General features: G+C 42.8%; 2 protein-coding genes and 3 non-coding genes across 7 annotated transcripts; 1 reads left to right on the top strand and 4 right to left on the bottom strand.

The window, feature by feature from the left end:
- Nucleotides 1–142: 142 nt before the first annotated feature.
- LOC110493545 (intraflagellar transport protein 56) lies at nt 143–7,317 on the bottom strand. The gene is made up of 18 exons (XM_021567885.2): nt 6,817–7,317; nt 6,334–6,480; nt 6,009–6,101; nt 5,753–5,867; nt 5,602–5,651; nt 3,755–3,900; nt 3,115–3,286; nt 2,898–2,972; nt 2,708–2,810; nt 2,552–2,607; nt 2,386–2,439; nt 2,151–2,214; nt 1,925–2,013; nt 1,636–1,719; nt 1,465–1,534; nt 1,194–1,300; nt 884–1,017; nt 143–578 (listed from the first exon to the last, which is right to left on the bottom strand). Exons 1-18 carry the CDS (start codon nt 6,817–6,819, stop codon nt 464–466), a joined length of 1,677 nt encoding a protein of 558 aa, XP_021423560.2. The 5' UTR covers nt 6,820–7,317; the 3' UTR covers nt 143–463.
- On the top strand, nt 7,315–7,387 carry trnar-ccu. The gene has a single exon. It is a non-coding gene; the product is annotated as a tRNA-Arg (tRNA).
- A 945-nt stretch (nt 7,388–8,332) lies between these two features.
- LOC110493546 (40S ribosomal protein SA) lies at nt 8,333–13,039 on the bottom strand. 3 transcript variants are annotated; one of them, XM_021567889.2, is made up of 8 exons: nt 12,921–13,039; nt 11,758–11,929; nt 11,055–11,173; nt 10,354–10,599; nt 9,650–9,778; nt 8,924–9,110; nt 8,748–8,792; nt 8,333–8,500 (listed from the first exon to the last, which is right to left on the bottom strand). In XM_021567889.2, the coding sequence occupies exons 1-8, from the start codon at nt 13,032–13,034 to the stop codon at nt 8,406–8,408; spliced, it is 1,107 nt and encodes a 368-aa protein (XP_021423564.2). In that variant the 5' UTR covers nt 13,035–13,039; the 3' UTR covers nt 8,333–8,405. The 3 variants fall into 3 exon arrangements, with proteins under 3 accessions (XP_021423564.2, XP_021423566.2, XP_021423565.1); XM_021567891.2 differs by having other exon boundaries at nt 8,942–9,110; XM_021567890.2 differs by having other exon boundaries at nt 12,892–12,968.
- Nucleotides 8,586–8,704, bottom strand: LOC118940680. The gene has a single exon (XR_005037266.1). It is a non-coding gene; the product is annotated as a small nucleolar RNA SNORA26 (small nucleolar RNA).
- Nucleotides 10,695–10,836, bottom strand: LOC118940661. The gene has a single exon (XR_005037247.1). It is a non-coding gene; the product is annotated as a small nucleolar RNA SNORA62/SNORA6 family (small nucleolar RNA).
- Nucleotides 13,040–14,872: the final 1,833 nt, after the last annotated feature.

The raw sequence follows: 14,872 nt of genomic DNA, 5'->3' as shown, positions 1-14,872 counted from the left end.
GGACTTCAAAAGACAGTACATGTACTATTTCATTCAAATGTATGCCTACAGTATTTGTGTCAGTATGGCCACAAAAAAAACAACATCATGACAGAACTAGTGAATGAAAAGAGAAGAAACAATAGAGAAAAAGGTCAACAACCCTTTATAAAGAGAATACGGTTTAATACTTGTATCAGCATCATTTGAGTAATACAAAATACACATTTCAATACAATTGATTGGCAAGATTGTACAGAATTATATACATTGCAAATAAAACATGTATTTCATGATATAAATATTGTGACTCGTACAAAAAAGCGCATCAATACACATTGTGCATGACTCATGAGAACAGGTTATTTTGTAGATTTTTCACTAGTAAAAGAGTCTGATAAAAAATGCACATGTAAACCACATATATAATGTAATAACAACATGTAGTAAGTGTATTATGTGAGTTAAGCACGTTATGACATTGCTATGTCAGAGGAACCCTGTTGTCTTTGGCCCATTTCCTCAGAGCTCTGATAATGTACTCCACCTGGGGGTTCTGTGTGCTCCTCAACAGGGGCAGCACCTCCTTCAAGGTTTCCCTGTGGAACCACAGACAATGGTTATTAGTGATGGGAAGTTAGGAACAGGTCATATTGTACAATGGCAATTTTTTCATAACATTACCATAACGGTTGTCAATAAAGTTAAAAAGAAAGAGCTTGAATCACAAAAGTCACACTTTACCGTGCTATGTAAATTACACAAGGCACAAAAATGATGTACCAAAACATCTCTGTGGAGGACAAGATTTTCATATTTGATGTGTTGGTGACTGTATAAGTATAAGTATAAGTCCAAATTGTCCAAATTGGACTAAAGACTAAGAAACTTAGCCAATACTTACTTCGACTCTCTGCCTGCCAGTATGAGCTGGAAGATTCCGACACAAGCCCCTCTCTTGCCCTCCCAGTAGTTGGAGTCGGGATCCAGCTTCTCCAGAGAATCAAACGCTTTGGCTGCCCAGTAGAACTGACCCATCTGAAAGCAGACAGACAGAGCAACATTTAATTGCATTGAATATTGAGAAAGCTTGGCCTTTGCTAATCTCGTCCCCAGTCTATTGTGGAGGAAGTCTGGTGTGGGAGATTAAGCCATTGCTGACTTGTGGTTAGCCTGGAAACTAAGTTAGTAGAGAGAATAGTAGTGAGCCTCACCTGATAGCAGTCATTGGCAATGAGTTGTAGGAGGCTGAAGGAGTCTGGCGAAGCCCCCATCTTCAGATACAGCTCCCAGGCTAGTCGGCCTTTCTGGTTCATGATGTCTGAGCGAGAGGAGAGACAACACTATTTAGATAATATATGTATTTAAATAAGTTAGTAATATATTTAGTTTCTTAGATCATGCATGTGGATATCGTATTGACGTAAAAGGTATTGAAAATGTATTGACAACAAATGGATAATGTATTTCAGACTGGATACATACAGCAGCGAGTCAGCCAGCTCAGGTATACATAGTCAGTCTTCATCTTCTCACCCTGGATCAGCAGAAATATCTGAGTCCAATATAAAAGAATGTTACAACATGAACTTTGAACTGATTCAATACACTACTCATGCAAGCAGTAATGCATTTTTCTATGTTGACAGTATGTACCTCCTCTGCTTCTTTGAAGTTGCCCAAGGCAGCTTTGGCCTGGGCGTAGTTGAAATTGAACGTATCCTCGGTATAGAAGTAACTCTGTTAATGACAAACCAAAAATAAACAAACAGAAATTATGCTTGCCTCCTTTCCCCAAGTATACATGTTAATTCCACACCAATCCATAAATATGTCAAGCACTCAAATGCAAAAAGAAAAAGAAAGTGATTATGTGTGTGCAAACATGCCTAAGTGGTGTACTGTCCTATTGGTCTGTATGCTACATGTTTTGGGCCATGCAAACCTTGACTGAGTTGAGGTAGATGAGAACGTCTTCAAACTGCCTCAGAAGGAAGAAACAGGAAGCCATACACTGTCTTCCAGGTATCGTGTCTGAGGAGAGTGAGATGCAGACAGTGAGACAAAGACGCACATGCTCACTCCAACGCAGATACACACACACACACACACACACACGCTAACTCCTAGCTTCTTGGTTGAATCGCTTTAGATTCATTCATTCACATTACCGCATTCGCTGGCTGAGCCTCCGACCAGCTGGAAGAACTGTTGAGCAATCTTCAGGTGATCCCTCTGCAGCAGAGATACAGGCAGGGACGAGGAGGAGGCAATAGAGACAGTCAGTCAGTCAGATTTCAGTGACGATCTACTTAACCAGGTTTATAAGACATTCCTAATCTACTCAGACATTTCTACTGTGTGGTCCTAGGAGGTTTTCGGGTAGTTTGTCAAACACTTACTCACCGATCCAATTTCTTGACCCAAAGCGGCATTCACCACTCCTTTCAAAATGTACTCCTTAACGAAATGGATTTTGTTAAGACACTGCATGTACGCTATTAAGGCTTTAGTCTTTAAACAACAAGACTTCCTCTGCTTATGACACCTGATAATGTGAAACTATTACTACCTGTGGTGTGGTTGGCTCCAAGTCTTTTATGAGGGTGTAAGCCTCTTGAACATCATCTGAAACATAAAGATGCACATTATTGATGATAAAAGAGCCATTCAACGTTTCAATGTTAGGATTAGGATTCAAAGACAACCACCAGTGGCTAAGGCCCACCTTGTCTGAGGTAGTAGATGACCAGGTTCAACCGAGCCTCAGAGATAACATCAATCAACGGGGGCAGCACCTGCAACGCCCCCTCCCCACCACGAAACACCACCTGGGGTGATAGAGGTCAAAGGTTATAGAGCATGGGGTCACTGTCTTGCAAACACAGTCACACAACAGAGGTGGTGGAATGGGTTACCAGGTTATGCCGGATAAGCTCCTTAGCAAACTCAAAGGAGCAGGAGGAGATGTCTATGAGGTTCTTTAACTCAGCCTGAGAGAGAAAAGAACAAATTTAACCACATTATTTATTGCTGTACAATGACAAGTGTAGGCATGAACATCGACTGTGGTTGTTACGCGTGTAGATGCACGGCAGTCTGTTTTGACCGTAGACGCATACAGAGTTGCTTTACCTCAGCTGCCTTGCCATTGTACAGCCTGAAGTGGTTGCAGGCCTTGAGGTTGAGAGCGATGGTGGATTCAGGAATACTCTGCAGATACACAGCCAACACCTCTTGGGAAACATCATAGTAGTCCAACTTGTAGTAGCACAGCGCTACGTACACGTTAAGAGCCAGGAAATCTCTGGTTAAAATAAATATGTAAATATGGTAAATATGGTAAAACACGCAATAGCTAGTCCTATAGCTCACACTGCGTTCTTGAATAGAAGTCCTTGTGCATCTTTCTCTCTTGCTTTTTGACTGCACCGTCCAATATAATGCACTTTTCTCCACTTTCTCCAATGCATCTTCCTCCACTGCAAAATAACTATAGCCTCCCTCCATATTCTTGTCTCGGTCTCAACACAAGGAAATGTGTCCTTCCTATTTTCTAATACTTCATCCTAAATGTATGGCTTATGGTATGTTTACTGTATATAGATATAATAATTTACAGTAAAATTGACACTGACTCATTCAGACAATCCACAATACCTATTGGTACTAGTGGGACCACTGTAATCTGGCATATGAGGGACTTGTGGGACTATGCTCTTGTCTATCAGTGATTTTGATGAAGGGACATGGGAGAATGGCCCAGTATAAGTACCTATTCTGTAGCAGGATGCGTTTGTAGATGTCGATGGCCTCCTGATAGTGTGATCTCATGTAGTGGATGGAGGCCAGGCTCAGCTGGTCCTCAGTCACATCCTCCAGGTTCTGGTGGAAACCCATCAGCTTCTTCTCATCGTTGAACTGGGAACAGAAAGGAAAGGCATGGTTGGTTTGTCTATTGGTTTGTTATTACACAAGTAGGTGTGCACCTACAGTAGCATACAGTTGCATTACAAAGAAAGAGAAAAGTACACTGAACAAAAGTATAACATGTTTCATGAGCTGAAATAAAAGATCCCCCAAATTTTCTATACGCACAAATAGCTTATTTTGCTCAAATTTTGTGCAAATTTGTTTACATCCCGGTTAGTGAGCATTTCTCCTTTGCCAACACAATCCACCCACCTGACAGGTGTGGCATATCAGGAAGCTGATTAAACAGCATGATCATTACACAGGTACACCTTGTGCTGAGGACAATAAAAGTCCACTCTGAAATGTGCAGTTTTGTCACAAAACACAATGCCACAGATGTCTAAAATGTTTGAGGGAACGTGTAATTGGCAAACTGTTGCCAGAAAATGTAATGTTAATTTCTCTACCATAAGCCGCCTCCAACATCATTTTAGAGAATTTGACCGTATGTCCAAATGGCCTCACAACCGTTGTGTGGGCGAGGGGTTTGCTGATGTCAATGTTGTGAACAGAGTGCCCCATGGTGGCGGTGGGGTTATGGCATGGGCAGGCATAAGCTACGGACAACGAACACAATTGCATTTTATCGATGGCAATTTTAATGCACAGAGATGACGTGACGAGATCCTGAGGCCCATTGTTGTGCTATTCATCCGCCGCCATCACCTCATGTTTCATCATGATAATGCATTGACCCATGTCGCAAGGATCTGTACACAATTTCTGGAAGCTGAAAATGTCCCAGTTCTTCCATGGCCCGCATACTCACCAGATATGTCACCCAATGAGCATGTCTGTGATGCTCTGGATCGACATGTACGACAGCGTGTTCCAGTTCCCGCCCATATCCAGCAACTTCGCACAGCCATTGATGAGGAGTGAGACAACATTCCACAGGACACAATCAACAGCCTGATCAACTCTATGCGAAGGAGATGTGTCACGCAGCACGAGGCAAATGGCGGTCACACCAGATACTGACTGGTTTTCGGATCCACGCCCCTATCATGTTGCGTTTATATTTTTGTTCAGTATAAGTATTGAGAGCTGAGCGATTAACTGAAATGTTGGTTATTTTTACGTCTTTAAACAACTAACTGACCGATGCCGGTTCAATTATTTTAATTACATTTTGTGCTCAATGCACAGTTTCTCTACAGATAAATCAAATCAAGCACAAACTGTACGATGTAGTAAGGGGTTGTAGTTTCCAAAATGCCAATATTCAACATAGTTTAGCAAAGAAAACGTGGTAATTAACTACAATGACCATAATCCATTGCGTGCCTACTTGTCTGGTCTGAGAAGGAGAGAAGAGAGAGAATAACGTGTGATCGAGAGGGATAGAGAGCAGTTGCTTCGTGACGTATCTCTACCTGAAAATACATGATCTATGATTGATAATTGGTATTCAGCAGTCATAAAAGTATGCCTTAATTACTTTGAAGAACTAGTAAAATAGTTTTTGTCAGACAGCATAGGTATCAGCTCTATGGTGATGAGACGATGACTTGGAATGAAATAATACAGTCATCAAATAGGTCTAAAACAAATGTAACATACACAACAACTGAAATCTTTTATTAAAGTAATGTGAATCAATTATGGTTAACATATTAAAGAATTCAGAAAAGTAACAGTTCTGACCTTATGAGCCAGGTGGAAGAGCAGGCGATTCTGAAGTGCACACTTTGGAGCTACAGGAAAAAAGGAGGAACACCTTATCGACTAGGGCAAGAAATAGAAACAGGAGGATGAAAAACAGAACATTTACAAAACATGTTAGCTAAATACTCACCCTTGTTTGCAGCCTCCTCTGCCTCTCTGTAGAGTCCCAGGAAAAACTGAGTGCAGGCCAGATACACCCACACCTCCCCTGGTTCTTCTAACCGGAGTGTCAAGGCCCTGTACTCCTTTCATGGATATAAATAGACATATGTGTCAAATAGAGTATTGTAAAAATGGCTTTTTTTCAGACAATAATTAATTTGACTGAACAAACACGCACGCACGCACGCACAGACACACACAAACACACACACACACACACACACCTCCATTGCTCTCTTGTAATCCCCCAAGTGAAAGGCACAGTAGCCAATCCAAAGGTCTGCATGCTCCTCTTTTTCTCCAACATCTCGCTGTAACTGGAAGACAAAGCAACACATCAACAGTAGGACACAGTGCTCTCGCTCGCTCCTTCTCAACGCTCACACACACACACACCTATGCAACTGTAATAAGGAAACAGAAAGACCTTAAGAGGACACAGGACTTTCACAGATCGCATGATATCTTGTCACATTTATTACAGAGTTGCTCATCATTCATTTGCTGATTGCACATGACAGCTAGCTACATGAGTTCCTATCTGGCTACCTCTAACAGAGTTTGTGCCCCAAGGTAGTCTCTCTGGTTGAGGTATTCCTCCAGGCGAGGGCTCTTCTTGGCTTTGTTTTTCTTCTTCTTCTCACTGACGCTAGCTGCAGAATCTCCACCTACTGCTGGCTTCACCCGAGACAGAATCTGGATGGATGTGACAAGGAAGAGAATCCTTATTGTGGACATGACAGCTGGCAATTTGTTTACTAAAGCGGGAATCAAACACTATTTGCACATTTGGTAAGATAGACGGTCATGTTTTAATAGATGTAGTGTAGCACTTATCCTGTCAAACTAGCTACCTGCCATTACTTTCAAATTAACCTCGTCACATATCACAGATAGGTGAAATAGACTGGTAGCTGGCAAGCGACAATGATTAATCTAAAAAGCTAACTAGCTAACGTTAACTACACAGCAAGACTTTTAGCTAACAAACTAGTATGTTACTCAACTAGTAGGCTAACTTGTAAGACTTACCATGACGGCACAGCAGTTACCCTTGCATTATGTCACTGTTCAGTTTGGAGAAATTGATTATAGCTAGATAACAACACTTGGTAACGTTAGTGGTAAATTTGCTACACGTTAGCACTATTAGATTTTTTTCTAGCTATAATTAGCATAGCTGGCTGGCTAGCTAACAGTGAACAAACAGATACGAAAAGAAAAGACACATTTTCTTTTCGCTGTCTAAAATTGTTATCAAAGAATAGCATGAATAAGTAAGGTGAACGAAGAGCATCAAGCTAGCTAACGTTAGCCACTAGCTAATGAAACATCTGACTGTGATTTCCTTGCCGTGTGGGGATTACGCTTGTGTTGCCTAGCAACGTTGTTCATCCTTTTCACGTCAGGATCAGATGTCGAAATGCAAATTGACTCTGGATTTAACCCCATTCACGTGCATATTCGTCAAATCAAAATTGCCAACCGCATGGCATTGAAACATTGGTTTCGTCACATGTATTCGGAACAGCCCCAGTGGCCTAATGGATAAGGCACTGGCCTCCTAAGCCAGGGATTGTGGGTTCGAGTCCCATCTGGGGTGATACTATTTTCCAGAGACTGAAACTTTCATTGGGTAGGCATAATAACGTGAAATCAGTCTTGATAAAGGCGCTCTTGCCTGCAAAGTGGACTGCTGTTCATGTCATTTGTAGCTTATGCCTGTGCAACTCCAGTCCTCTGGGTCTGATTGGTGGACACGATGCCAAATAGTTCAAATCTGTCAAGAACTTTCTACAATCAACCTGTTATGCACAAATTCACATCACAGATTTGAACTATTTGGCATCGTGTCCACCGACATCTGATCCTGACGTGAAAAGGATGAACAACGTTGCTAGGCAACACAAGCGTAATCCCCACACGGCAAGGAAATCACAGTCAGATGTTTCATTAGCTAGTGGCTAACGTTAGCTAGCTTGATGCTCTTCGTTCACCTTACTTATTCATGCTATTCTTTGATAACAATTTTAGACAGCGAAAAGAAAATGTCTTTTCTTTTCGTATCTGTTTGTTCACTGTTAGCTAGCCAGCCAGCTATGCTAATTATAGCTAGAAAAAAATCTAATAGTGCTAACGTGTAGCAAATTTACCACTAACGTTACCAAGTGTTGTTATCTAGCTATAATCAATTTGTGCATAACTGTTTAAAGCTAGAATCCTTAATTGAAACAAGTTTTGTAATAGTTGAACTAAGCTTTATAAATTATATTTTTCAAGAAACAAAATGTGTCTTTACTATTCAAGTCCAAAAATGGATGCAGCAACTAAGGATTCCATCTTTAAATATCAATTGTAAACTGAACAGTCACTATAATATTTGTATGGATTTCTGTGTATCCATTGTGACTCTGTGGTTGAGTGTTGAAGGCCAAACTGAAGACACCACATGAGTAGATGACAGATTAAATTCTATGTCAATGTGAAAAACACAATATAATAAACCCATGTATTTGTAATCGCCCTCACCCCAAGAAAAATAGACAAGTTTAAAAACAATAAGCCAAGTTTATTGACAGTCACTGTTTAAAGCACAGCTTTTGACTCTTGATTGACACCACTTAGGACCAATCAGCGGAGGCACCACCCCACTCGGTAGCCTGGGCGGTGGGGGCAGCGGACCAATCCTCTGTGGCGGGCTGGGCACTCCAATCCTCTGTAGGAATACAATCATGTGTGTGAGAAAATCCAAATCAAACCATTTATTGTACAGACATTTCCACAGTCAAGAGAAAGAGAAATTGTGTTTCTCCCGACAGGATCCACAGTGAGGATTTGAGGCTTCACTACAGGTTTATGAGAGAACTACTCTACCCCCCTGTGTTAGTCATATAGGACATTTTAGGTCCTAGATGGGCAAAAAAGGGGCAATACTTTCATAATTTACTTTCAGTAGATCTTACCAGCAAAGCCTTCAGCTGCAGCTGGGGCCTTGGAAGGTGCAGCGGCTGAAAAGGAGAATTAAACAAAGTTTGAGTCAAATGTATTCCGGTAGACATTTTGTTTTGTGATTGTCAAAATGTGCTACTCCATCCACCTTTGCATTTGTGGCCTCCACTCCTGTGTATTCATTGCTTACCCTCGGTGAAGCTCTTACCCTCAATGCCAGCAGGGAACTGCTGGATGGGCACAGAGGGCACTGCCACTCCCTCGGACCAGTCGGCCACCTCGGGCTGGGCAAAGTCAGCCGTGGGGGCGGTCCACTCACCCTGGAACTCCTCCTTGCCAACAGCCTTCTCGGCCGCGGCCTGCTCCTCCTTCTCAATCTGGATCGGGACGAAGAGGTTAGAAGTTAGGGATGTGACAGTCACAATTTGCGTGAGCGCTCAGGTAAGCAGGCACCACAGGTATATAGATTCTTAGCGCAAGCATACAACACTCCAACACCACATCAGAAGCATATTTTGCTTCTCAAGTTGTTCCATCACTGATTGAGATAGGTCAGTTACTGTTTCAGACTGCCATCTCACCCACAGTGATGGTTTTACTATTCCCTTCCAACGACAACTCACCCAGTCACTGACCGGACAAAGCAAGTGCTTTTAGAAGGAGAATGTGCATTCGAGGTCTCCAAACTCCATTCCTGAATAGCTACATGGTGAGCAGGCTTTTGTTCCAGTCCAGCACCAACACATCTGATGCAATTAATCGTGGTCCAGACAGAGGCCCATGATTAGTTAAGTTGTATCAAACAATTAGTGCAGGGCTAGAACAAAAACCCCAAACACACAGCTCTCCACAATCAGATTTGAAAACCCCTGGTATAAACAGTGTTTGAACCATAGTGTCCCAGTATATCAGTTACCTCCTCTGGATCTCTGTAGAAGTAGAGATCAGGCATGACCTCCCAGGGGTGTTCCCTGGAAATGGTGCCCCTCATCCGCAGCACCTCCCTGGACAGCATCCACCACATCAGACCAACAGAGTGGTGGCCCTGGAACACATCAGACAACAGTCAGTTAGACATAGGGTTGTATAGTAAGTCAATGACGATTATGTGCACTGGCAACAGTCAGTCATACAGAGACACGAAGGCCGTCAACAGAATTGATCAGTCTAAACTAGTAGAATTGGTTAGTGGATTAACTGATACCAAGTAAAAACATGACTACATGGGAGGGCATCTTCAAATACTGACGAGGAAGTACAAAGGAAACTCCCTAGGTAGGAAGAGACCGAGTAGGGTTCATGGTTGTGGCTCAGGTCACTATCAAACTCCAGTCATGGGGCAGCAGCCCTACTGATGTTAGCGAAAACCCGGCCAGATCACTCTGGCACACTTCCGACACCTGAACACAGACATGCGACCGTGTCAGGCTTTAATTGTGTGCTGCATATTTTCATCAGTCTACCAGGATATCTGCGGAAGTCCCCATCTACGCTTTCACTTTGAGGAAACACCATTGGGGACAAAACTGATATGATAGGCTGTTAAAGTCATTCATATATATATATATATAAATGTGAGACCACTAGAATATACATCTGTAGTCTATGGCCTGTCTGTACCTTGTTGTTGCAGGGGATGGCGATGTCCACGTATCTGAGGGGAGAGTCGGTGTTGCACATGGCGATAGTGGGGATGTTGACGTAGGAGGCCTCAGTCAGGGGCTGGTGGTCGGCACGGGGGTCTGTCACGATCAGGAGGCGGGGCTCACGGAAAGCAGCCTGGATCTGATTGGTGAAGGTTCCGGGGGTAAAACGACCGTGGAAGGTGGTGGCGCCGGTGGCGGATGCAAACTTCAGCACAGCCCTCTGGTTGGAGGAGAACGGAGAGTGGAGTTAGTGGATTGGCTAACAAGCAGGTGATCCAGCCAAGAATATAACTTAGCAGTAATTTAGTATGTTTTGGTTGTGGCTCAGGTTACTATCAAACTCCAGTCATTGGGCAGCAGCCCTACTGATGTTAGCGAAAACCCGGCCGGATCACTCTGGCACACTTCCGACACCTGAACACAGACATCACAGTGCCAGGCTTTAATTGTGTGCCGTTTAGCTAGTCACCCACAATTACATCAGGCCAACTGAGCTGACCAAAGTAATGTTCATTAGGGGACACCAGGAAATAAAAACAAGTTTCTTATTGGACAAGTTTAGATAGTACCTCTCCTCTTTAGACCGTTCACTTCCATTTTGCACCCCCTGAACATAACCCAGGAGAAACTCTGGGCCCTCGAATATGTCAGGTGAGCTAGCAGTGGGGGTCTCACCTGTCCAGTGTTCCTGGAGGAGATGACGCAGACATCAGCTGGGTTCTCAATGGCCACGATGGCACGGGCAGCCAGCAGCAGCTTCTCCCATGTCTTCTTCAGGTTGATGATGTACACACCTGAGGGGACAACCAGTTACATTATTTACATGTTGATACCCGACACGCATACAGCCATAATGTCTATACACATCCTAGCCTTTCTCAGGACAATCCATGAAGAAAAAGACTGTACCCATTAAAACTGACTGAGGACTGGTGTTTCACCCACATTAAGCTCATTATCTACTGGATAAATGTCTGAGCTAGAGAAAAACATTCAATATTAGGAAGAGATGTTCCATCACTGATTGAGATGGGTCAGTTACGGTTTCAGACTGCCATCTCACCCACAGTGATGGTTTTACTATTCCCTTCCAACGACAACTCACCCAGTCACTGACCGGACAACGCAAGTGCTTTTAGAAGGGGAATGTGTATTTCAGAGGTATCAACAACTCTGATCCTATAAACTTGTGTGCAGACTATTGTTCCTGCACCTGTTTCAGTGTATCACGTCAAGACCACAAATAGTTGAATTACGTATGATAATGCAGGGCTGGAAGAAAAGCATTCACATCCTCCAGTCAAAATATGTGCGAGTTCAGGAAGTCTTCAGATCATAAAGTGACAAATAACCAGGGATCTCGTATTCCTCCACTCACCATCACTCTTTCTCTTGTACGTGTAGTGCTCCATCTGGAAGTCCATGTTGGTACCTCCCAGGTGGGTCCCGGCTGCCAGGAACTTGAGCACATCCTCCTCCTTCATCTGCAGCACATCCAGACCTCCGGACATCGTGACCACTTTTCCTAAGTTACGAGTTATGTGGAAAAGCTGCAGGAAAAAAAAGAGACAGGTGAGATGTTACATAAAGGTAGGGAAGCAGAGAATGGTTGCAGTTGGAACTGAGGGGTCATTGTGGCTCAGGTCACTATCAAACTCCAGTCATGGGGCAGTAGCCCTACTGATGTTAGCGAAAACCCGGCCGGATCATTCTGGCACACTTCCGACACCTGAACACAGACATCAGACCGTGTCAGGCTTTAATTGTGTGCTGAACAACTGTCAATGCTGCAATGCTTATAATTATTTAGTGTACTTATACAGGCACTTGCAACAGCATCCGTTTCTAAATACAAAATGTACAATTATTAAATAAAAAATATTGTTGCAGTTCCTTATGAATGACATCTGATCTCTTGAGTGATGATCGACATGAGCATGTGGGGAAGAGGGGCGGCAGGTAACAGTGGTTAGAGGGTTGGGCCAGTAACAGAAAGGTTGCTGGATCTCATCCCTGAGCCAACAAGGTACAAATCTGTTGTTCGGCACCTGAACAAGGCAGTTAACCCACTGTTCCCTGATAGGCCGTTATTGTAAATAAGAATTTGTTCTTCACCGGCTTGCCTTGTTAAATAATGGTTAAATAAAAGTGTTGTATAAGCAGCAGGTTTAGTCCACTAACCCCAATTCAGTGCAATATTACTGACCAATTAATATCAATAAATACAATGTTGCAAAAGAGCCTTACATGCGTGAAACTAGTCTAATTGAATTTATGGATGTTGGCTACCTCAGTTATTAGTATCCAACATCTTCAATGGATTTCACGAGCACGCATGGCTAACTAGCTACTAGTGCTAAGGTTAGTAGTAGCTACATGGCTTTTGGCCTAGCTGTCTAACATGTAATTCGCTATTTACAGCTGTTGGATTTATACGGATATGGGAAACATTTAGACACAATTTCCTAGTTGTTCGTAACAAGGCTTTAATATTGGTCTCCGCAACTTTTACCTCAAGAAAATATAAAATTGTTATCTCACCACGAGACAACGCCGTATGGAGTTCTGTACCTCACGGTAAAAGAGAAAGAGAAACGGAAGTGACGTATTTATATACTGTAAATTCCACCAATCATCTTCCATTTCCGTCTCCATGATTGTAGTAGAACCAATTCATAAAAAGGTCGATAGATGGTAGTCAAATCATTTGAGACTAAAGTGCTATGAGAACGGGCATAAATTGTGATGGAAGCAGTTGTTACTTCAAATTCTGTTAAATGTATAATTAAATACAGTAAAGTTATTGCCAAGAGATCATGCCTTCACCCCATATAGTAATGATTGATTGAACGGCTTTATAGTCTGTTTATGTCAGTAAAATTATAGGTTACCATTTTGAGGTACTTATATCTTTGAATAATTTGATGCCATTTCAATTAAAACATTATCTAATTCGGGTACTGTTCAAACGGAATATAAAATCCACTGCTTTGAAATTAAATCAATTCAGGCCACATCATAAGAAAGTGAACAGTTACAGCCGGTTCCTGTCTGGGATGAAATACATAGTCAGGAGAGAGAAGAGGAACACTGCAGCCCGCCTGGTTTTCAACCTTCCCAAGTTCTCCCGCTCCGCCGCAAAATCCACTGGCTTCCAGTGGATGCGAGCTTCGAACTGGAAGCCAGTGGATTTTGCGGCGGAGCAAGACCATGGTGCTTGCCTACGGAGCATCAAGAGGAACTGCCCCTCCCTACATTCAGGCTATGCTCAAACCCTACATCCCAATCCAAGTACTCCGTTCTGCCACCTCTGGTCTCTTGGCCCTCCCACCCTTATAGGAGGGCAGCTCCCGCTCAGCCCAGTCTAAGCTCTTCTCTGTCCTGGCACCCTAATGATGGAACCAGCTTCCCCCTGAAGCTAGGACAGCTGAGTCCCTGCCCATCTTCCAAAAACACCTGAAGCCCTACCCTTTCAAAGAATATAAAATAATCCCCTTCCTCACCTCAAGAAAAAGTATACTTACTCTGCCTGTGATATGTGGTTGTCCCACCTAGCATTCTTAAGATGAATGCACTAACTACCAGTCACTCTGGATAAGTGTAAATGTAGGAAGCAATGAGTCATACAAGACCATATCTATCTATATCTAATGGCTGATAATCCATTGAAAGACCAGACTTCTCTGTGAACTCCTCACTCGTTTGATATCTCATCACTGTCTTTTAGTTTCCCTCTCTGTCACTGGTTAACCACCTTACTCTGCTTATATCGGCCAAGTCTGTTTGCATTATGGATTGGTACAGTACTCACGAGTGTATGTATTTCTCATGGTTATGCAGGTTATTTTAACAGGGTCAATGGTAAGTGTGAGAGTAAATACAGTGGATTGGTGTTTCAAGGAAGATCTGTCCTACTATGCAAGGAATCTGTGCTGTTAGAGAATGCTTGCTAAAGAGGTAATTTAAGAATACGTTATCCTGACCTCAGTCTTAGTGACTGTGTCCTTGTGCATATCAGCATGTGTCGATCACACTGATTATTTCCCCCCTATCCACATCAGGGAAAGTCAGCTGTGGGGCTGTCTAGTGTAGTGCCTGTCTCTTCCTCAGGACACATGGACCCCGGTGTTCTGAGGACATGAGCTGTAGCCTGTCACTGTCTGTTATGTCAATGTGGTGTTGCTTTGAAGAGACCAGCGGGCTATACAACAAATTAGGATCAATGAGTTAGCCAGCTAACTTTGATAAGCAACCAGAAATAACTATTGATCTTCTGGTTCATTATAAAAGCTTAACTTAGATGTGTGTTCATTTGTTTAATCAATTAGATCATGCCCATCTCATGCTTGTTTTAATAAAAAATGTATACTTAAGACTATTTAGGCAAGTTATCTGGTTAACTCCTTGATCAGCGTTGTAGTAACCCCTGGTACTGAGGTTGGAGCCTGAAAATACAGCAGCTCAAGGTAAAGAGACTCACAAAGGATGATAAC

This window comes from Oncorhynchus mykiss, chromosome 17, assembly GCF_013265735.2.
Source record: "Oncorhynchus mykiss isolate Arlee chromosome 17, USDA_OmykA_1.1, whole genome shotgun sequence".
NCBI classification, from domain to species: domain Eukaryota; kingdom Metazoa; phylum Chordata; class Actinopteri; order Salmoniformes; family Salmonidae; genus Oncorhynchus; species Oncorhynchus mykiss.
This window is presented reverse-complemented; position numbering and strand designations above follow the sequence as displayed.

What these genes read in the sequence shown, in the direction of transcription:
- LOC110493545 (XM_021567885.2), bottom strand. An exon ending in GGGCACAAACTCTGTTAGAG is followed by an intron (nt 6,102 to 6,333) that starts GTAGCCAGATAG and finishes TTTGTCTTCCAG; the next exon opens with TTACAGCGAGATGTTGGAGA. An exon ending in ACTTCAAAGAAGCAGAGGAG is followed by an intron (nt 1,535 to 1,635) that starts GTACATACTGTC and finishes TATTGGACTCAG; the next exon opens with ATATTTCTGCTGATCCAGGG.
- LOC110493546 (XM_021567889.2), bottom strand. Translation starts at nt 13,034, where the DNA reads ATGGAGACGGAAATGGAAGATGATTGGTGGAATTTACAGTATATAAAT. An exon ending in TCTACAGAGATCCAGAGGAG is followed by an intron (nt 9,111 to 9,649) that starts GTAACTGATATA and finishes GTCCCGATCCAG; the next exon opens with ATTGAGAAGGAGGAGCAGGC. An exon ending in GGGTAAGAGCTTCACCGAGG is followed by an intron (nt 8,793 to 8,923) that starts GTAAGCAATGAA and finishes TCTCCTTTTCAG; the next exon opens with CCGCTGCACCTTCCAAGGCC.